Source organism: Leptonotus elevatus, chromosome 2 (genome assembly GCF_054856555.1).
Source record: "Leptonotus elevatus isolate MCC_2025b chromosome 2, RoL_Lele_1.0, whole genome shotgun sequence".
In the NCBI taxonomy this organism is placed as follows: Eukaryota; Metazoa; Chordata; class Actinopteri; order Syngnathiformes; family Syngnathidae; genus Leptonotus; species Leptonotus elevatus.
Window position 1 is genome coordinate 28,080,217 of NC_141240.1, and position 23,272 is coordinate 28,103,488.

The 23,272-nt window shown below is 40.6% G+C and overlaps 2 protein-coding genes across 2 annotated transcripts; one reads left to right on the top strand and one right to left on the bottom strand.

Moving 5' to 3' along the window:
- Positions 1 to 733: 733 nt before the first annotated feature.
- cs (citrate synthase) lies at positions 734 to 14,443 on the top strand. The gene is made up of 11 exons (XM_086069119.1): positions 734 to 902; positions 4,736 to 4,786; positions 5,777 to 5,884; positions 8,499 to 8,564; positions 8,915 to 9,046; positions 9,581 to 9,769; positions 10,131 to 10,330; positions 10,661 to 10,790; positions 10,892 to 10,993; positions 11,918 to 12,127; positions 12,939 to 14,443. Exons 1-11 carry the CDS (start codon positions 852 to 854, stop codon positions 13,107 to 13,109), a joined length of 1,410 nt encoding a protein of 469 aa, XP_085925245.1. The 5' UTR covers positions 734 to 851; the 3' UTR covers positions 13,110 to 14,443.
- A 1,640-nt stretch (positions 14,444 to 16,083) lies between these two features.
- coq10a (coenzyme Q10A) lies at positions 16,084 to 22,327 on the bottom strand. Its single transcript, XM_086069718.1, has 5 exons — positions 21,808 to 22,327; positions 20,138 to 20,287; positions 18,599 to 18,791; positions 18,244 to 18,345; positions 16,084 to 18,156 (listed from the first exon to the last, which is right to left on the bottom strand). The coding sequence occupies exons 1-5, from the start codon at positions 21,942 to 21,944 to the stop codon at positions 17,989 to 17,991; spliced, it is 750 nt and encodes a 249-aa protein (XP_085925844.1). The 5' UTR covers positions 21,945 to 22,327; the 3' UTR covers positions 16,084 to 17,988.
- Between the last annotated feature and the right edge of the window lie 945 nt (positions 22,328 to 23,272).

Below are 23,272 nucleotides of genomic sequence, written 5' to 3' on the forward strand. Positions count from 1 at the left end.
GTTTTATTTGAACACGCAGAAATCAAAAAAACGATTTCTAACAGCCCCTATACTACATGGTAGACTAGACCATGCAACAGCATTGGTGGCACTACAAATATTTTTTATTATTGCTCTGGATGGATGTAAACATAAGGGCATTTGATACGGTAGAGGTAGTTTACTTAAGTTTAAATCGACTGATATTTCACAGCAGATATGCAACAAATCTCTATTTTTATAAGCAAGACATTGTACCAATTTGTAATCTAAGCCAATTGATGAGCAATTCAGGCGACTGAAACCATTTTCAACGGCAGAGCAGTCACTATTGGGGTGTAGTTTGAGTTATAAACACAGATGCTATAATCTCTTGAGGGTAATTTAATAAATGTAATCCAAAAACTTGAATTTTGTCACATCAAGTGTGTTTTAGCTATGCTGTAAACACAACGTTACAATGCAGTTTTTTAAGCACGCTTCAATATCAGTCCTGTGTCAGGAACTAAGAAATGTTTCACAGTACTGTTTGTGATCCAGACTGCATCATCAAAGATCATTATTGTAAATTGTTAGCCAAGGAACAACTTTTGACTGTTAGGTCTTGAACAGACAGTACAGTATGTTCACATAGCGTCACCGAGGCCGTCAAAACAGCATAGGCGCAGCGGTACTGTAGCCAATCACAGCCCTCTACGTACATACACGTTTCCGGCCCATCGTCCAATCAAGATCGATGTTACTTGCGGGCCTGAATCCCTCTTCAACCTTCTGTTCTTTGGAGGGGCACCTTCAAGCGGCTCCGCGGCGCACCGGTAGCGGCTTTCTGATCCTCTGAGAAGACACCAGAGTACTACTTTAACACAGACACAATGTCGTTCCTGACTGTCAGCAGGCTAGCGCCTAAACTCCTCAATTCAAAGGTAATCAGACAGTGCGCGACCTCCATGTTATTTTATCAGCGTTGTTTAAGCCGTCAAACCGAAGTTAGCGGGCTAACGACAAGGTAGGTAGCTAATGTTAGCTCCGACGGCCACATTGTGAGACAACGGGGGTCGCTGCTTTGGATTAAATGCTTTATAGAAACTCGTCTAACCATGAACGTTTGATTGAATTTATTAACGCTGTTGTCATTTTTCTCAATGGCGTTAACAAATATCACCGTGTCGCTGTTCCTTTATGAATAATCACAGGCGGGACACAAGTTATGAAAAACAAGGAGACTTTGTGAAGTGCAGTGACAAGTCATTTCACTTTTGCTAACGGTGATACTGTCTGATTTTAACTCGTGTCAGAATTTAGACTTGCGTTGCTCTGGCACTCTTAATAATTCTCCACCACCATGTTGACCTTCACTAAAAATGCCATTAACCTAATATGTGTGGTAAGATCTTCAAATGGCTTTCTTGTGTACTTTAAAGTAGTAACTGATTTTTTTTGTTAGCTGTATCACAGTGCGAATGGCCAATGTAAAATCAACCTGCAGTGTTTTAGTGTTATCTGACAAGGTGTACAGTACATTTAATAGCAGTGGTATGCAGTATATTAAGATTTAATCACCAGAGGGTGTATAATGCATTTTTCCTCTGAGATTACCAAGTGCATTCCTTATCTGCATGCACTGCAACCTTATTACAACTTTTAACCTACTGTTTTACTCCACTGACCTCAACAGTCACCGAATTACCTCATAATAGGTAAAACTGCATTCAAAATGTATATTTATAATGCTGTACACACTGCAATGGTTATCAGGTCCCATAATAGGCACAATTCCCAGATAACCTCTGTCACACTCACCTCTTTCCCTTTCCTTGGGTCAGGCTTTGCCCTGGTTGGCGCTTTATTGTTGCGTTACATAACAAGCTCTGGTAATAAAATCTCAAATGTGACGGAATACCTGGTGCTTTTGTAAGTGAAACTGCACTCTAGATAGAGGTACTTTTTTCTCAGGTAATAAGTTGTATAAAAATAATGGTGTCCTTAATGCTCTGTTTTTTTTTTAACTTTGTTCAAAGAGTATGCATTCATTTGTGAAATGTGAACAATGCAAATTTGTTAATGAGTCTGTCCTCCAAAATACATTTCACACCTCATAGAGACATCACCTTGTTTTCCCTCAGGAAAGGGATAACCTGGTGGTGTCAATAGTGGGTTGTAATTACCAGTTAACAATGACTTGACATCACCGAAAGTTGCAGTTCATGTAATTACCACAACACACACTATCCACACAGCAGTTGTTGCATCTGCTAATGTTTACAGCGGGGTCTGAAGAGAATGTGCAAAGCATTCTGGAGCAAAAGTTTGCTTAAAATTTCAGCAGTATAACCTGAATAGAAATGGGATTTTTGGGGGCGCAAAGCATCATCTGACATCCACTGATAAGAAACGTTGTGTCTCGCAGGCTGAGTAAAAGAAACTTAGTGAGGCATTGGAAAGAAAGCTTTCAATTTGTCCTTAGGGTGAATAAACATAATCCAACCCGTGTCAAGAAAATCCTAATGACCACAAGTTACAAGATGTTCCAGAACTTATTTCTCAGACAATATACAGTATTTTAAATCTAAACGACAAGTTTTCTCCTTAAGTCTGATTGGCCCAAATTTATCAACAGCGCTACTATGGGTGCGGGTGTCCAGCACATAGCAGAGACTACACACTTCCTTACCAAATGTATTATTTATTTATTATTTATTATTTATTTTTTTATGTAGAAATTATTGGAAATAGTGTGTACTGGGCTCCACTGTGGTAGAGGAAACATGTTTATAATTTCCTCCCATAAACATACAACAAACATTTTTGAGAGAGAGAAAAAGATCTTCGAACTGTATCTACTTGAAGAGATACAGTGTAATCAACAGCCAGAAGAGGCAAATAAGGTCCCCAACAGCAATAGTTGTAGTTCACACAGAGTAGAGCGACTAGGCCTGTGAGTATGCGTTTCTGCTCCATGTGTGTTAAAGTTATTGTTGTTTAAAGGTGTACAATTACAGTAATTTTCTATTTCTAGTTTCACTTACCCAATCTATGACTTTTCACGTTATGTTAGTATTAACGTCTTTATTAAGGTATTTGTTCTTTCTGGACTGAAGGCAAAATGATATGGTTTATTTGAATGTTTTGTTGTCTAAATATGCAATGTTTAATTTTCTGTGTCACTTTTGCATCCACTGTGAGTGACAAATATTGTAAACCGCTTGAACATCTTGGTTTCCCGTTTCTTGACAGCAATAGAGAAAAGAATAGGTGCTAAGTAATGCTTCAATAAGTGTGTTGTAGTCAGTTTAAATGTATTTAAAGAATGTGGGAGGCGTAGGAGTATTTAAAAAAAATAGTATGGTTTTATATGGTAAATATTCACATATGGCAAAAATTACTACATTTCTATTTAAAAAAAAAAACTGGTTGTATTAAAGGTCCTCCCCCTTGTAGATGCCTGGGATTCTTTCCAAAATAAATGGCCCTGTCAGGAAAAGGTGAATGTTTTAACACAGCTCCGAAGTTGTTCACATTCTTTTGCGATGTGCTCCTCCCAGGAAGTGGACAGTGACTAATGTTCCATATTTAAGCCCCTCCCGGATTGTTACGTAATCACCCCTCTGCCTTGTGTGGTGATGATTAGAAGATCCTCCCTTTTGTTTTGGCTTACCCTCGTGAGTCATCCCCTCCAACCAGTTTGTAGTTACTCATCATACCAGTGGGAACAGAATCAGCTCACCCAAACCCCTTCAACCAGACGCTCCATCTTCAATTGTTGATTTAACTTGACCTCACAGAGGACTCGTCTTTCAGTGGCAACATGCAGTTTAGAAATGGCTCCACATACATGACCAACTTCTATGATTCTTCAATTCTCCCTCTCGTTAAATTCAGAGTATCTTGAACTTTCACGTTGTTGTCAGTGTTGGTCATTCCAATTAGTGCTGTCCAACAAATCCGTTCATGTTGGCTAAAAAACAAAACAAACTTGCGACTGCAGTCAAATCATGATCACTAATGAGATGTTAGAATTGCCGTTTTCAAGTTATGCTTGACTGACTAAAGCTGAATGTGTACTTTTTACCCTGTTTGAAACTATAAATATTTATTTATTTGATTAAATACACTCTGTTGTATAATCCTTCCACCCACCACCCAGGAGAAAGAACTGTACAAGTTAGCCATTAAAAAAAAACTCAAAATAATGACATTCATGCCAATATCATGTATACATGCTGTAAACATTTGAGCACAACTGTAACTTGAAATGAAAATAGGCTTTCCCACAGGGATGTTTTGTCTATGTGTCTATGAATAGCTGGCTCAGTGAAATCGATCATTTATTAATGAGAGCTGGGTGGAGAAGTGTTTATAAAATTGATATGTCTTATTGACTGTTTTATTGACATTGGGGAGTGTGGTAAAAGCTTCATGCGTTGTTGTGCTAGATGAGTACTTTTGAACTATCTGCATCTTCTTGATGTGGCTTATTTTTGGGTGGGGGTGTTTCTCTTATGTTTGAATTGAATGTATTCATGTACTTTATTTCAGTTGCCAACTTGCCATTGTTTGTTTGTTTTGTTTTTACACCTCTGCATATAAAGATGAGTTGATTTTGCAGAAGTCAGTTTAATGTGCCACATAATGTATTGCTGTTAAAAAAAAAAAAATTAGCTTAAGTATGAAATTGGTTTAGGTAGCTGGGTTGTACCCGTTTGGCCAATTTGGCAATGTGTCACAATTGTAACTTTCCTTATTTCTTGTGCCACAGAGTGCTACCTACTTCATTACAGCTGCTAGAAACGCCAGCGCCACTACAACAGTAAGTAACCTCGACCCCCACCCTGATTGTCTCAGTTATGTCATGGTGTAGGTGAAGCGCGCCAGCACTGATTTTTACTTGCGTCTTTGCGACACGCGTATTGCACGTGTATTTATTGCAATGGAGATAGTCTATCAGTTTGATTAATCACTCATTAATCGTGTCTTGGAGCAAATGAAGTAAAATATGGATGTGTTATTTGGCTGCAACCAGCAAGTGACAGTTAAGCCCGTATCCTACTGAGGGGGCAAACGTTTATTTCACATCGTTCAAGTTAGCACATGTCGCCGAGAGTTGTAAGGATTTTTCTTATCTCAAGTCAATTTTGAACATGTTCAAAACACTCTAACTTTCGCCCAAAAGTGGGATATGTCGTGATTTATGATTTAAGGCCTTTTCACACTGACTGCACCTGTTTTTCTTGTTTGCTGCGGTGCAACACACAAGGACAACAGTGCAAGCTTGCCCATATTTGGAAATGCTTGCGTAGCAGCCAACCAGGAAGTAACAAGGAGGCTTTTCCTGCTGGTTGGACAATTGTTTTATTTAAAGATAGTGGCACAGGCATACACCAGGTAAGGATAGATCACATCACATGTTAACATTTGGCTACAGCGCTACAATTGGAATGACAAAAAATTCAAACGTGGGTAATGATTGGGCTCATCCACAGCTAGCTGTGCGTTGCCGTGTGAAAAGGCCTTAAGTCTCAACTAGCTTGTGGTCTTCAGACATTTCAACATTCTGCCAACTGTTAGAGTGTTATGTATTCTTCAACATATCAGCAAAAAGGTGTCCGTGTGTGCTAGGCCAGCAGTATTCAATAAAACACCATTTTTGTGCTAATCTTTGTAGAGCAGGTGTTTAATACTTTGGTGAAATGTTTACAATCAGTCTGTTGAGTGATCTTTTTTTTTTTAATCGGTGCTATTTTTGAACATGTTGGTGTTTATTTGTGCCTGTGTTTGTTTGGTTTCTTTTCAAATACAGAATCTGAAGGATGTCCTGTCAGACCTAATTCCGAAAGAACAGAGCAGGATCAAGAATTTCAAGCAGCAGTATGGCAAAACCAACATAGGGCAGATTACTGTGGACATGGTGAGCAGACTTCTAAGTCTTGATCAATTCAATTTCTGTCACAGGTTTAAGAAAGTATAGCCAGTGTGTTTTTTTACTACTCACCAGGAAATCTACAACACTCTGGTGTAATTGTTTTGGCAGGATTATTTCAAGTTCTCTTCTTATAGCAGTGTGTAAATCCAAGGGTTCACAAACTTTTCAGTCCCACGGCCCTTCAGAAATTTAACCCACAGCCACGCCCCCACTCGGGTGTATCCTGGAAACCCCCCTATCAGTCGCATTTCTGAGGCGGAGCAAACTTGAGCTAACAGACAATGGAATGAACCAATGAGCGAAGAGTGGACGTGACGTCAGAAAAGCGGCTTGTAGGCTACTAGCCGAAGAAAGACAGTAGTGAATGACTTATGTCGTTGTTGCAGGAAAAACTTGAAGATTCATGGTGTCGTGAGTCACTGTTTGATATTCGAACAGCGTTAGCGAAGACGACATCACGCAAATAGACAAATTTGATTGATCGATGTCGATAACCGATAAGTAAGCCGATAATTGTTTGCAAAATGAACTTGAATACAAATATACTTTCAAGTCCTAACGTATACAAATACATTGAAACATTGTGTAAAGAGCCATGAAGCAGCATTTTATTGATATCTCTGCTTCAAAGACAACCAGTAACTCATTTTGAGTTTGCCAAAACAAAACAGTCATGTTTTAAAAATGCAACACAGAAAAGAAAGCCCACACTGGCGACTGCCATGTCGCCATGATGCATCTTCGGTGAACACAAATATGCATCACATATTATCTGGTTTATCTGTATAACGTCAAATTGGTTGATAATTGCCGATAATTATCGGCCACCGATATTATCGTGCATCCCTATTAGAAACTTGAAATATTAGTGTGTGTGTGTATTTTTTTTTTATGCACGCAACGTTTCAATGGCATTTTTTCACTTAAAATAGTATCTTGATGCTTCAGTACGGTACGGAAGAAACGGCCCTAGTGTGAGTGTGCCCTAAATCAAACTGATCAAACTGCTTTTTTTTTCTTTTTTTTAAGGATTAATGGAATTTTATTGTCATCATAACACAAATTTCTACATAATATGGCACAACATATGATACCCAAAGGTCCCACATTAACCTAGTAGTAAGTCCCAAGGGTTGGGAAAATAACACTAGAACAACAATACAACAAAGTAAATATGATAAAGAGATAAGGAAGGTTTCTATTCATGGTTTAAACGTGCAAATAGGCAATGCAAATATTTACTAAGTCATGAGTGTTCAAGAAAATTAAGTGTTACACGTGTCGGGATCTATCAGCTGATGTTGGCGCTACAGAGCACAGTTTGATTTTAATTATCCTGACAGCTTGCGGAAAGAAGCTATTCCTTTTCTTGTTAAGCTCACACTTCCGCAGTCAGTTGTTTTGTATAAAACAAAAACAATACGAAGCATATGCCACAATGCTATTTATCTGGGAAATGGGGGCAGAGTGTGCAGCAACTCCACTTATCAGAAAAGGCACAGATTGTCTTATTTAAAGACATCAGTCTACAGTTCTATGAATCCTCAATGACCGGTGACCGCCAAAGTGTTCTGTCACTCAGCGTCTCACTAAAGTGTGGGCATCATCAGTGTCATCAGGTAGACGTAGTGCAAAGTGTCTAGTAAGCATAGTTGTTGTGTTAATTTTGGCAACACCAGGTAAACCATGAAAGCGTGACGCAGATTAGTTAGCCCACTTAATCTGTCCCTGCTGTCTGTGTCAAGTATCAATCGGGTCATCTTGCTGAAGTCACCAAAGAAGTGAGTGGCTCACTCTGTGCCAGGTGATAACTGCAACACGAGGGCGCATGATGGCACAGTGACCTTTTCCGGGTCTCTTAAAACACTAGTGGGTTTTGACGCATTACACCAGCAAACCATAACCAAAGAATAGACTTTGGTATTGGAAAGTATTGCCCAGCATGTCTACAGTCGCACGTTCACACAGGTACGGGCAATAAATATTAGGAAACCATCTTTTGTTGGTGTGACAGGAAGTGGTTTCAAGTGTTGCACAAGTATGACTCTTGTGAAGGGCAACAGCAGATTGGTCCACTTTTGTTACCTCTCACCAGCTCAACTCAACACATATCAGATGTTTTTAAGCATGCATACATAAACCTACCCAAATAGGAATATTTCATGTTATTGGTTTTATTGTATTTTATTATGACTTTTTTTATTTTTATTATTATGACTAAAGATCAAACCTAAACACTTGCACCAGCAGCCATGCAGTCAAGGAACAAGTGTTTTGGTGGAGGGCGAAGTACAGTGCCGTGCTAAAGGACACAAAACAGAGTAGCATTTGAGGGCCATTCATTTGTAAGCCGATTCAAACGTACGACTCTTTGGTCCCCAAGCAAAGTCCTTATGTACAATACGTTTATGCCTTGAGCATTCATTTATAGCTTGCACAATGAGATGTCATGTTTTTTTGCATTGTTCATTGGTACTTTTCGAACTACGAAGTAACTTGATAAATAGGCAAACTCCTCTAACACTAAATATATGTTTGCAAGTAACTGAAAGTTGTTTGTGTATTTATTTATTTTTTAATCTTGTGTTTTCTTTTCCAGGTGTATGGAGGGATGAGGGGGATGAAGGGTCTTGTTTATGAGACCTCTGTGCTGGATCCTGATGAGGTCAGTGCATAATGCTTTGTCTAAACAGAGCGCATTGCACCCATGTTTAAAGAAATTCTGTTACCACATCCCCCTGTAATTGATTTTTATTTTATTTTTTTCCAGCGTTGTCTTTTCCTTGACTTTCGTTGGAAATATGTTTTTGACCATACAATAATTCCAACACCGCATGGATCAAAAACTCGTTATAACAGTGCTTTTTTTTTTTTATGATTCTGGCTGGTTAAAAAAAAAAAAAAATTAAAAGGGGGGGGGGAAAGATTATTCATCCCGCGAGGGAAATTGGATTGTCACATAACTACACCAATAGAATAAAAATTGGTATCTTGACGGTTTCTATGTCTTTAAAGGGCATCCGTTTCCGAGGCTACAGCATCCCAGAGTGTCAGAAGTTATTGCCCAAAGCTGAAGGAGGTGAGGAGCCACTGCCCGAAGGCCTCTTCTGGCTGCTGGTCACAGGACAGGTGCCCACTGAGGAGCAGGTGAGTGTCAGGGTGGGGGCATCGGAGCTCCACACACACTTCCATGTTCTATTTTAGTATTTTTTTCCCCCAGGAAGAGACTGTTAATGAGCATAATCAAAATTGTGTCCATTTGAAAGCAGTCTAAATTTGTTTTTGATTTACCTTACAGTTGACTAGACAATAGAGAAATGGACTCAGCACTAAAATGCTGGTTAAAACACATGGTAGGAACATAGTGTACAGTACATGATTACAAATGGTTGTAAAACTTGATAACTGTTTAGTTCTAAACATTAAGCTGCTATAAAATACCTGGTGATGATTTATGAATGAATCGGTCTCTGAGATTTATTGCTGTGGAAAAAGTTCACTTTATTGCCGTTATCGCTGAAGATTTGGACTGACAAGGCAGATTGATAAGCCCTTTGCCTTTCAGCTGAACCCGTCTGTCTGAGAGATACAAACCTTCTTGACAGTCCACGTCAGTCAAGTTATATGTAAGACAGATGTGCCCCACGTGTGTACATAACACTACACGCTGCTGTTTGCCAGGTGAACTGGGTATCGAAAGAGTGGGCGAAGAGAGCGGCACTCCCGTCACACGTCGTCACCATGTTGGACAACTTCCCAACCAACCTTCACCCCATGTCTCAGTTCAGCGCCGCCATCACAGCCCTTAACAGTGAGAGCAGCTTTGCACGCGCCTACTCTGAGGGTGTGCACAAGTCCAAGTACTGGGAGGTGAGTTGGCATTCTTATATTGTGTATTCATGTTCACGGGGATTCCGTTTAATTCAAATTAATTTTAGAACATCTTTATACACAGGGAAGTCTGTGTCCACAGTAACTGATGCCCCCATAAAGGGGGTTTGTAATTGCATATTGATAACACATGATGATGGCAAAAGACTCAAAATCTGGAGGTTAATAAAGCATCAACGCCAACAATCACAACACCCGTGTTTCATAAACCATTGTAGTTAAAGCATTCAACAAACAAACCACCGTCACATGAGGCTCATAAATAAATAAGATTAGCTAGCATACTAGCCTAAATAAACTAAATCACCCCCTCCCTTCCTCCTTTCAATGCCTTTCTTAGTATGTCTATGAAGACTCCATGGACCTGATCGCCAAGCTTCCCTGCATTGCGGCCAAGATCTACCGCAACCTGTACCGCGAAGGCAGCAGTATCGGAGCCATCGACTCCAACTTGGACTGGTCTCAAAATTTTACCAACATGCTGGGTTACAGCGACGCCCAGTTCACTGAGCTCATGAGACTCTATCTCACTATCCACAGGTAACACATAATGCCCTTGGGCCAAAGATGTCATACATTTGACTCAACGAAATAAACTAAACAAACTTAATGCTGTCCACGGCCAACAAATACTTCAGGGTTGTTTAAGCTAAGGCAATGTGAACATTTAGATGTAGCATCTTTTATGTTATCGGGACTCTGTTCATTTACTCAACAATCAAAATATAGACATGTCCACAACACATTTAAATATCTGTCTTAAAATGGTGATTGGGGGGGGGGGGGTCACATAATATTACCCTACCTTACTTGTTAGAAGTGATCAAAATGACATGCCTAAAATAAACTAACATTTGTGCCATGCGACAGTGACCATGAAGGAGGCAACGTGAGTGCCCACACCAGCCACTTGGTGGGCAGCGCCCTGTCAGACCCCTACTTGTCCTTCAGCGCCGCCATGAACGGCCTGGCTGGTCCTCTTCATGGCCTGGCAAACCAGGTTGGCCCTTGACAGACATATACACAACCAGGCAACCTGTTTATAAGATAAGCATTTTTGTCCTCACGCTGCTGTCTTCTGCTTCTCTTCTCGTTTCCCAGGAAGTGCTGGTGTGGCTGACTGCACTGCAGAAGGAGCTTGGAGGGGAGGTGTCAGATGAGAGGATGAGGGATTACATCTGGAACACACTCAAGTCCGGAAGGGTAAATACCGCCAGGTCTTTCCATGGACGAGAAAGTAAATGACATGCAGCTTCAAGGGTTTGTGTCACAATTCATTTTGTTCTCCTCACAAGTGGCCAAAATTAATTATGGGTCATTCCAGTGTGAAATAAAATCAGATCTTGTCACATCTGAACCAGGCCCTAATCATAGGCAGATTAAAAACATAAGTGTTGTTAGAACAGGTTCAAAATGTCCATGGGAGAAGAAAAACATAACTGTTAGAGATTCGACCCTGACAGGATCACACATTCACTACCCTTGCCAACACTCGCAAAAATGTGCCCCTCAGTGGGATTCGGGTTTTAGTTGAGTGTCACCTGCTTGCCATCATTGTTACCTATGTAACACTTCTGTCAAGGGGTGGACACTGACTACATATAATATTTATATTCTCATAATTTTGCAGACTTGTTGCCGGAAGCGTGCCGTTAATACATTTTTAATACACCAAATCTAATCTTCTGATGTGGACTGTTTAATTTTATTTTTTAGAATATGCCATCCAGCAATAAAAAATGAGGTATGGGCCACAAATGGCCTAGGAGGCTAGCGCGCCACCCTATGCTAATGCCAAGTGGTATATGCACCCAATCCAGAACTTCGGCTCCAATTAAAGGATTATTCCTTGCTTTGTACAAGCACCACTGCAGAGGTCCAAAGTGCTGTGAACGGGTTTTGTATTTTGTGTAATCCTGCTAACTGTATGTGTCCTCCTCTTTACTGGTTTCCTTTGACAACATGACTGCTGTGAAAAAAGCTCATTAAAACAACGCAGTTAGTCGTAACCTAAAACTTTGCACAGCTGTCACAATGCTGCAAGTCCATCCTAGAGCTAAAACTCAACTGAAAGTTGCAGATGTAGTGGTCGATGACATTTGATGCGATGTGCCGTCTTTGTGTCAGGTGGTGCCAGGCTACGGTCACGCCGTCCTGAGGAAAACGGACCCTCGTTACGCCTGCCAGCGCGAGTTTGCCATCAAGCACCTGCCCAACGACCCCATGTTCAAGATGGTGGCTCAGCTCTACAAGATTGTCCCCGATGTCCTGCTGGAGCAGGGCAAGGCCAAAAACCCTTGGCCCAACGTGGACGCCCACAGTGGCGTTCTGCTGCAGGTGAGTTCTAACCGAGCCACCGTGGTTGTCAAATGATGGTTTATGAAGGGATTAACAGAAGCGAGATGGCACCGTGAGCGAGTCTTACTTTCGGGTTAGAAAATTAGCCAGCAAAAAAAAATATTTTCAATGGGAATTACATTGTGCCAGCCAACTGTAATATATAATCAACAAGCCAGTTGTTAACTGTGAAGGGTCTTAAAATAGCATGATATTGACCCTTTAATTAAACTCGTATGTTAAGGTATTGTTATTTTATACACTGGTGCCGATTGTAACAGCAAATTGGACAATGCAGACAATTGGTTGTGTTGGGAGAGCAGCAGAAACATACTTTTAGGTTCACATTTGACTGTGCACGAGGTGCATTCAAAGACCACCAACAAAACCGGACATCTCATAAGCAGATGGAAAAACACTATCAATGATTTAAACCTAACAACAACACCAATTTCCACCAGATGGCGCCAACGTATTTTTTTTTACATTTGCCTGAGCACAAAAATTGGATATGCTAAAAAAGAAAATAAAACATTTGTAAACAAAATACTGAATATGTCGGGGTTTATTGTACTGCCACTATATGTAGCTGGCATGGATTTTTAGCAGCAAATAAATAATGACCTTTATCAATTAACTGCAATTGGATAATGGCAACCCTGATTTCTCATTGCTCAGTGGTTGGGGGGGAATCATTGTCATCGAGTAGAAGCCACTATTTGTATAGTTTGACTGCAGTAAAAGTGTGTTTGGGCAAATGCGGGTCCCTGCAGCCAAGCCTGACCGTGCCCCTGTACTCCCCCATCCGCAGTACTACGGAATGACAGAGATGAACTACTACACGGTGCTGTTCGGCGTGTCGCGGGCTCTCGGCGTGCTGTCTCAGCTGGTGTGGAGTCGAGCCCTGGGATTCCCGCTGGAGCGCCCCAAGTCCATGAGCACGGATGGACTCATGTCCCTGGTGGGCACCAAGTCGGGTTGATCCCCGACCGCACGAGGAGGGGTTAGTGGTGGGAGGAGGCGCAAACGTGGCCCATTAAGATGAGTTGACTACCCCCCGACCTACCTTGTCCACCCCCGGAATTCCACAGGATTTAAAAAAGACGATCTACTTTTAATGTCATTACACATAAAAAAAAGTGCTAGTTGTCCTGTTTTCCTCCTCAGGAGATGAAACTTCCACACACATAGACATAGACTGTTTTTTGTTTTGTTTTTAAGGTTAGCATCGCAAGTCCTCGCTATGAATTAAGCGTGACACTCAAAGGGAATTGTGGGAGTCTGTTGCACTTCCTTTGTATTTGTTTCTACGGCTAAGGCCACGATCATTTGACACATTTGCTTTGGTTTCTTCTATGCGCCCCTGCCCCCCATCCTGCCGTTGGCAACGTTTTACTCCCATTTATGAGCACTCCAGTTTTCACCACCATCATCATGATCAAGCAGTTAATAAAAATTAAAAAAACACTTAAAAAAAAAACTGATAATGCTGCTTTCAATCTGAAACTGTCTTTTTGTTTTTAGTGCTGGCCTGTCTTCCCTCTACGATCAAAATAGCCGTCCTGTCTTTGAGTCCAGCGCCATTTTAACCCGGTGGGCAAGAGGGCGGCCCGTAGTGACGCATAAGAGCAAGCTTGAATCCAAAGTGGGCGCTGTCATCGTAATTCCTTATGTCTATTCATATTTGTTGCTTTTTGTCCACACGAGAGCGCTTTTCAACATCGACTATTCCAAAATCTGCGTTTGCTTGATTGATTGGATCTCGTCATTTGAAGCCAGGGACCCCAACTCGCTCCTTAGCTTGATTGTGTCCCTTCTTCCTGAGCTTAGTGGTGTTGAACTGTCACGGTTGGGTCATGTTGTGGTTTTATTTATACTTTGTGTACATAGGTTATATATATGTATAAGTTCTGCTCGTAACAACCACGCCAAAGTACCAACTGTGTCGTAGTTCAGTCCCTCGGGTAGAAACCGCAGCTATCTTGTACATACGTGGTTTTGTTTAGTTTTTTTTTCGCCCCCGGGTGTTTTCAAGCTTGCTCTTGAGCTTCGCTGCCAAAACAGCCTACCCGCCTGTGACTGTGTGTCAACACTCCATTTTTGCCTCTCAGAATCTCCCCCACCGCTCCTCGTGTCTATCGTCTTCCTGCATTCATTATTTTGATCGTAGAGAAACGGGAAGGTCGTAAATGAGAATGAAATGTAAGGTGGGTTCATCAGATGCGCTTCAGGGGCCTGGATTGGTCGGACAGGGCAAGAAATACTGCAAAACATAACCCCAAAAAAAAGGAAAAATAAAGGTTTTTATTAACTCTGCCTGGTCTGCTTTCTATCACTGATGAAATGTTGACACATTTAAACCCTTTGGAACCATTAAGGACTTAACACCAGTGTGTCACAAATACTCTGGTCATGGGCTTAAAAAAGTACATATATTGGCTTGTTGGGGAAAAAAAAATACTTCTTTCTTTTTGAACTACAGTAATGACTTTAACATGACAAATATATTTTACAATTTGTAAATTATTGAATTTTGTTTATGGATAAAAAATAAAGACCATTATATATATAATATATGTATAATATAGCATTTATTTATTTGGGATAACTATAGCAGAATTGTAACGCGTAAAAACGTTTGTAAACAAAAATCCACAATGTTCTGATTTCTTGTTTCTATTGTCATGAGCAGAAAGAAGTCGTGTTTTGATACCATAAAAATTGAGTCAATGCTAGGTAGCACTTGGTAAAACTAAAAGGGGGAGGAGGGAACTTGATCATTTGTTCTTATGAGCACTATAAGTTAATTAATGTGGGAAACTTGTAGAGAATTATTTTACTGTTATCGAAATATGATTTTAGGATTACATTAGATTAAAAGTATGCTATTTAAAAAATAAACACATTAACATTAAGTACACGTGAAAACTAATCTTATAGCAGATGCAATGAGAACACTGCAGTCTTTATGAAGCCACATGCCTGTGCTCACGGACAACACACTTCCGAATCTTCTATTTGTACTGAGACCAAACACCATAACTTCTGTTTAGTTTTTCTTGAAATTCAAGAAGGGCCTTTCAGGATTTAATTTCTCCAGACAGGACAAAAGTCGACTGAAGGAGAATGTGTCCTTTTTTCCTAGCGGCACATATGTGGGTCTGACTGTCATCCGCATAGAAGTGAAAAGCAATACCATGCTTTCTTAAGATGGAGCCCAGGGTCTGTAAATATAATTAAAACAGTCGTGAAAATGTAACCCTCATACAACAGTGGGGCAGCTACTACTAATGCCCACTTAGTGAGTCAACAGAATACAATAGTCCACTGTTACGTATCAAAGGCTGCGGTTCCAAAATGGCCCTGTATTTGACTCCATCCATCTCCCCTTTCGCTGCTGATATTGTAAATATGCCCATCTCTATAACATTATGTCTTGAGTTGGTGTCTTAACGATCTGAGTTGTGCGTCATGGCACTAAAAGACACTTTGGCCTTCCTCGGTCACACGAGCCCTCCTTAATGTACGTGCTGGCCGGGATATTAATAACCAGCCTGCATGCCGCCACCCAGGTCTGCTTTCCCTTGAAAATGACCAGAAAGCTGCCCTGCGATTGGCTGCTGACCAGTTCAGCCCTCCCCCCTGTCAGCTGTGATAGGCGCTTAGCTCACCTGCAAGCCTGAGGACAAACGCTTCTGGATGTTGCATTATGACGTCACACATACTACGAGGTAGCAAAATATTATTTTTTCATTCATCAGGTTGAATGTGTTGACATGTCAATCGAAAATATGTTAAATGAGGTAAGCTAGAAGGAATACCAGCTGTGATAGTTCAACAGTTAGGTTGGTTTAAAAATACAGGCAAGGTGGAACTTCAGGCCAATTAATTGACTTTTCTGCCGTTGCATTAATTGCACAGCCGGACGGATGGATTGACGACTCGGAAGCTGCACACACTGAAAATAAGGAACTTTATTTATTTACAGTATCACCTCCAAAAGGGACACTTCAGCTTGTGTACAACGTAAGGACGTCACAAAAACGTACAGGTGCTTGATATATGTTCCTGCCTCGCAAGCGTTCCCCCTGCAAATAAAAATAAACAAGCTCAACATGAAATCGCCAGCGCAACAAAGCAACACTTAGTTCTTCTGCCGATTGGATCGTTGGCTCACTTCACCACATCAAATAGGTCGATGTTTTACAAGCACCGGTCAAGAAGATGAGGTAATTCCAAAATAGAATTCATAGACCTTTGGTAACAATAGTCTCTTAATGTTTTCTCTTACAATCAATGTGTGAGTGACACACAAACGCGTTACAGTTACGCATACGTGCAGGAATAACAGACAAAAAGCTGAAGAAAGATTTATTTCATAGCCCAACAGGTTAGTGCTAACGCTGCAGACTACAAAGGAATTCTTGTCATGATTTCATTTGCATTGGTAATCTGAAATATTACGTCACGTCAAGATTTTTGCTATTGGTGGGCCGACCCGTTCCTATCCCCCACAAATAGGGTGAGTCCAATGTACTTGTGTATATAATTGTCAAATGCAAGCAAGTTGTTTCAATGAACAAAAATGACATCTCATCCCCAACAAAACCTTAGTTGTTGATGTTTTTCAGAGAAGAAACTTGGCTAAATTGGACATTCATGCTAACTGAAAATTCGTTTGTTTTTTCTTTTTATTTGAACCTTTTTTTTAATATACAAAAGGTAGTCAAATAAAAGTGAAAACAGCTTTAATCACAAAAAGCAAAACAAATGTTGAATTTAATTTGGCTTTTTTTCTTCTTTTCTTTTTACTGTTTTGCAGATTAAGCATTCTTTTTTTCCTTATCCCTCATCGATATTTTTGTTTTGAAAAAAAAAAGAAGCTTATTTTTGGGTGATACTTTAATTTAAAAACAAAAAAGGATCTGTGTAAAGATTAAAAACACTTGGAAAATTACATTTTTAAATCTGTAAAATATTTTAAGAAAAAATGAAATTCCCCAAATGAAGATGCCTGATTTTAAACATTTAGATAGCGTTTAATGTCTGTGCAAATATATTCAGTAATTTAACACTGCCCTTTCCTGACATTCAGATGCAAACAACGCAGACGCAGTTGCCCGTGAAATCCTCCTGAGATGATAAAAGAAACGTGAAAGCGCTGGCAATCAGACTCAAAGCATGTGGTGGGTCTACGAAATCTCTGCACACGCATGCAAATGTCACACATGATAGGCAGGCAAATTCAAAGTGCAGAACGAAAACATATTTGTCCTTTTTTATCAAACCTGTTAACACTCTCGTATTGTCCCAAACATGGCACATTATATCCGCTGGACCACCCCAAATAAAAATACCTCAGTCATAAATAAAGTGTTTAGCACCAAGCTCACTATAATGCAGCAAAGCGTATAGACCACACAAAAAAAGTTGGGCTATTGGAAGAACTGTCAGGACGAACTTGAAATGCACTAGAAACTTTCAAAGAAGCTAAACTGATTTGAGTGACAGGTGACACCGGCAAGTTGCAAAAGAGCCAACCTGAAAAGGTTATGAAGAATTTAAGATTCATCCTGAATTTTCATCTAACAGCCCTAACTTTTTGTGAGTAGCCTATCAAAAGAATTCAAAGTGAGAGACGTGGAATAGGTCGCATGAAACATCAGACTCCTCCCCTTCAGAATCAACCTGATTGGTTACCTTTAAAAAAATAAAATAAAAGCATATTGTTTGACGGTGTATTTGTAACTTGTTTTGTACATGAACTCGCTGGACAATGTCCCTCTGGAGAGGTAAACGGGGGGGGGGGGGGGGAACTAAGCAGCAGCTTCATGCAGGGTGGGCCTTATTACAGCTCGACATCACGTCTGGTGGACCTCGTGGAACATGAGCTCTCGCGGGATACGAGTCTCTGGGCCGAAGAGCTTGCAGGCGCGCCGCTCGAAGGCGGCCACGTTCTGCTTGACCACCTCGTCGAAGAACATGGCGGCCAGCTGCGAGTGCAACAGTGAGCGGAACTCGAAGGAAATCTGCAGAGGCAAACGGGGGGGGGGGGGGGGGGGGGCGGTCACGCAAATGGCAAAACGGCGACGTCGCGCGGAGAAGGCGGAACTTACGGAAAAGTCTACAGTGCAGGTGCGAGGGTAGCCGGGAATGCCGGGACTGAAACGCCAAATGGTCTCCAGGTGGTTGAACAGCTTTCCGTCCGTGCACACGGCCTGAAGGCAGTCAGCACCAGGAGAGCCACGCAAGCATGATTAGGCATTACATTTCACCAAAAACATCAACCATTTTGAAAAATAATCAAATGGCAGTTGTTGTTTTTTTAAGTGTTCACTATGACAGCGTGACAAAATTCTACCAAACTAATGTGGCGTTACAACAATAATGCAAATAAATGAATTCCATTAATGATCCGCCCTACAAAAAAGTAATAACGTAAAGATAACCAGACCCTTGCCAGCAACTCACCTTGACCAGGTGAGGCCGCACGCTGCTGATCATGGACGTGTAGCGCTCGACGACAGGGGGGAAGCCCACCTCCAGCTGGGCCTTGCAGTGGCCCGCCCGCTTGGCCACCGTCTGAGACTTCTTGCACCATGGAACAAACAACTTGTAGTCGTCCACGTTGGCCACCACGTCGTACATCTCCAGCATGGAGAACCTGCCGTGCCAGGACACATGCTCAGTGAGGGGCAGGGAAGGGGGTTTTGGGGGTGGGGGTGGGGGGGGTGGGGGGGGTAACGTTTGGCCCGCCCCCTCCTTTCCTCAGGTCTAGCCAGTATTTAATGATCAAGAGTCAAGTCCATTTTGCGACGCCAGCAAATGTTGATTTCATGTCAGGGTTCGTTCAAGTTCACAATGTTTACTAAACGTTCTCTAAACATTGGCCTGCGGTTTTAATGTTTTCACAAGGAAATTTTGAACAGGTTCAAAATTTCCTTTAATTAATTATAAATTACAGCAGGTGAACATTTAGAGAATGTTTAGCCAACGTGTCAAACTTGAACGATGTAATTCATTTATCTACTTGGTTATATGAAAATAAAACATGTTGTAAATAACGTAAAAATTGTACAATTACCTATTTTATATATTTTTTGTTTAAGTTAGTTTATTTATTGCAGGAATAAAATAAAAATATTCAGAAAATAAACAATCGCACAAACATTTGGCATTTGTTATTGAAATTATACAATTGGTTAATTTATTGCAATTAATAAAACAGTGGTACAATTCATTTTTAATACATTCTTTTAAATTATTTTTATTATGCAGTTGGTTAATTTTACTTTAAATAAAATAAACCATATAGAATTGTTTTTTTTTTGCATCCAACTATAACATTTATTAATTTGATATCTAATTGGTTAAAAGCTACAGTAGATAAAATGGAAAAACGGTAAAATAAACAACTCAATATAAACATTGAACTTTTAAAATAAATGACAGAATTAAAAATGGGAATAAATTAGTCTTGTATATTATTTTATTTTTTCATGAATTATATTTACGCTTGGGTTTTTTCTTTAACCTCATCTCCATATGATCCATATGATTTTTTTTAAAACGAACACTTATTAAAAAAAACACACACATATTTACCATTTTTTGCACTCAAGGAAAAATCCTGTGTAACATAATAATACTGCTATGTTGAAGTTAGTTGAGGAGCTTCATAGTGTTTTGCCACCATATTGTTGCATCTACTGGCAATTATTTGTGTATTGACGTTATTCTTGGCAGTGCAGTGCTCTTAAAAAGTTGTAAAATATTTGATCTCTTGTCTCAATTTTTCTTTATTCCACAAAAACCTGCCATTTGAACAGGCATACACAGCCCCCCCCCCCCCCCCCCCCCAAGTTACTGTACATCAGCGAAGAGGAACTTCTGACAAGGAGTCACTGTGACACTTTCGAAATGAGGATCGCCGGAATGCTAACATGGCAGCAATTGGCATCACAACTCATAAAGGAGCAAAACCACACGTTTGTTGGCGGCGGCCATTACCCGAGTATCCTGCGCTCCGAGTACTCCTTCCTCTTGTTGGTGAGGCTGATGAAGTTCCTGCTCTGGGGAACACTCGCCATGGCGTCCCGGTCGTGAAGGCAAAGCACTCTGGGAGATCTGGTCATCAAAATGCCGCATGAGGACAAATGTCTGTGAGGGGACAAAAGTCATCCAGCGAGTGTGGAAACGGCAGCGGGTGTCCACGGGTACATTCCGGCCTCCCGCGGTCACAATAGGACACACAAAGACACACAAAGTTGGCTGGCTGCTGCTGGCGTGTTCTCAGTTGACATGTGATGAGTGCTCCTGCAACACGTGGACATGTTGGAATGTGGCTTCTGCTAGCTGACCTCCAAACGCCAAGACGGGACTGGAAATATCTCAGTCAGCGCCGTCCTCACCGACACAGGTGCTTTTAACTCATTCACTGCCATAAATTCATTTGAACTATTTCCATTAGTTTAACATTTTTTCCCCACTTTTGTTAACAAGAGTATGAAAACCTAGCTATTTTAAATACATTTAGAACAGATATAAAATTTGTGATTAATCGTGAGTTAACGAGTGAAGTCATGCGATTAACTCTTTGACCGCCAAAAACGTTTAATGACGTATGGTAAAATCCTAATGAATGCCGCCTATAACGTCAATTGACGTCAACTACGTTTTTGCAACGTCTTGTTGCAGCACTGCCTTGTCATTGGTGTTGTAAAATCCCAAAACAGCCACTATGGCCAGCAGATGGCAGCATTGTATCTCTTTTCAATGGGCTCTCGGTGTATGGAATTACAATGAAACATGACGAATCTGATGAAATGGAATGTTTTTGAGGATGACGTGAATGATCAAAGCCTTTGTTACATTAAATCTAATTCACAGAGCGTCACTAAACAAAAAAATATTAGTGTCAAAGTCACTGTTGTGCAGAAAATGTTTTCGCCTTATCTTTTCAATTTCCTCTCAATGTCACTCAAATTACCTATTTTCAAATGGTAATTACTAAAGAACGGAATAAGGTAGAAACATATTTTTTTCTAATGAAAGAATGGAACGTGATTATCCATTTGGTACCCACCATATATATGTAGTCTCTTTTTTTTTTTAATCACGTCAGACGATTCAAATTTATGGCTACCCAGTGGCACAACAGCGTGCTGGTGGACTAGTGATTGGCCATATCTGCCTCACAGTTCTGAGGTTTTGGGTTCAAACCTCACATCCTATGTGGAATTTGTGTGTGCGTTCCACTTGCTTGTGTAGGTTTTCTACAGATACCCCAGCCTAATTACAGACATCCTTACAGTGAGGCAATAATAACAGGTGTGGGTGTAACCAATCAACCGTCAAAACAAATTAGCCGTCTTAGATTTGTTTCTATTCTCATAGTCTATAACGTACAATAACGCAGTAGTAAAGTAACTACTACACTTGGCTATATAGTTTTATGGCAAAAAATATATAGGCTATAAATATAAACCAAACTAATTTAAAACCCGAGCGAGCATTCTAGCGCGGCAGTGGCGTATCGGCGTAGTGTTACGTCACCGCGCGCCGTTCGTAACCTCGAAACCGAGGTCGCCATGTACTTACGATTCCGAGTCACGATAACAAGTGTTATACTGCAATTCAATTTACAGCCGAGTCACATGATGGTTGTCGGGGTTTCTTACCTGATACTTTGTCGTGTGCACATTCGTGGCAACGCTGGCCGGCAAGACCGAGGAGAGCCCACGACGGCAACCTGGAGGTAGTCGCTAAAAGTCCGCACACCCATGGGCAACCTCCGGGCGGTGGTCGCGGCTGCCATCAAAACAGCCCCTCGGTGTCAATATGAGGAAACTTGCGTCGAGCAGACTGAAGTAACCGAGGAGTAGCCCGCTTTTCAGCCCGCGGAGAGGTACGACGTGTCACTCACGAATGAAGCATTCGATGACTAGCAGCTGGCGACGTAAGTGATGCTAGCTAAGCGCGAGCTAACATTAGCCAGCTATCGAGGTATCGTAATTAATCCGAATGAGCGCGACATAAAGCGAAAACATCATTTGCGCTCTCACATCGTCTCTGGTCATAAACTACGGCGGCGATGTCGGGTGTATTTTGTTCGTTTGGAGCCGAATGGTGGCCAGCCCCAGACGACCTTCTGCCTCTCACTAAAACGCCGGTGGGACGAACAGCTTGTTCTGGTTGTAGCTCAAACCGGCGGATAGCCAAAAGGCTGCTCCCTAGTGTGGTGGAGGATCAGGTGAAAAACCAGGACGGGATTTCATTTACACTAACGGTACACTACTATATAAACTCTACTTAACACAGTGAAATTAATATAAATGTCATAAATACGTCCCAGGCCTGCATTAAAAAAACAACAACAACAAAAAAACATCAACTGGTCTTTTTAATTAAAAAGGAAAAATAACACTCTGCAGTATTGTACTTTATTAAAACACTTAGGAATAACGCAGTTAAATAAAATATAAAAATAAATTAAAGGTGTTAGCTACCAACTTTTTATTTATTTATTTATTGCTACAAACATCGTGCTGCTCCTTCTGGTGTCTTGGCCACCAGGGGACAGTATAATCTATGAATATAATATATGAGAATACATGATGACAAAAATAATGACAGTAGTCATAGATATTATACCATCAATTTAGTCATCTGTACTCTTGTTTATTTTTATTCACTTTATCTCATCATATAGAGGTTTTTAAACAGTATCCATTCGTAGGTGCTATGATTAACAAACAAACAATTGTAAAATTAAGCGACAATTATTTTATAATTGTATAATCGTCGGAATTTCAGCCTCTCGCCAGTAAATATTCTCAAATTTTCTCCATGAAAGCCAACTGATCATCTTTGTGTGTGTGTGTGGTTTTTTTTTTCAAAATTAAAACATTTGTACGCATTTGCTTCTACTTTAGAAATCAGTGATCAACATTTTTGCCTATTTTCTGATGTTACAGACCAAACCAGTCACTGAATCTTAATAAATTTATGTTTGTGCATTTGCTGCACTGTCTTAAAATGTCTATTTTAAATCATGTCATTTGTTGGAATACAGTAATGGAATTATCGGATCAATTGATCAACAAAATAATGAACACAGTAATTGATCATCAAAAGAATAATTAC

Excerpts from the sequence above, each read along its gene's own strand:
- cs (XM_086069119.1), top strand. The coding sequence starts at position 852 with ATGTCGTTCCTGACTGTCAGCAGGCTAGCGCCTAAACTCCTCAATTCA. Across the intron at positions 4,787-5,776 it reads ACGCCAGCGCCACTACAACA|AATCTGAAGGATGTCCTGTC; the intron begins GTAAGTAACCTC and ends TTTCAAATACAG. Across the intron at positions 10,994-11,917 it reads ACACACTCAAGTCCGGAAGG|GTGGTGCCAGGCTACGGTCA; the intron begins GTAAATACCGCC and ends TCTTTGTGTCAG.
- coq10a (XM_086069718.1), bottom strand. The coding sequence starts at position 21,944 with ATGGCAGCCGCGACCACCGCCCGGAGGTTGCCCATGGGTGTGCGGACT. Across the intron at positions 18,346-18,598 it reads TGCGGCCTCACCTGGTCAAG|GCCGTGTGCACGGACGGAAA; the intron begins GTGAGTTGCTGG and ends GACTGCCTTCAG. Across the intron at positions 18,157-18,243 it reads CCTGCACTGTAGACTTTTCC|ATTTCCTTCGAGTTCCGCTC; the intron begins GTAAGTTCCGCC and ends TTGCCTCTGCAG.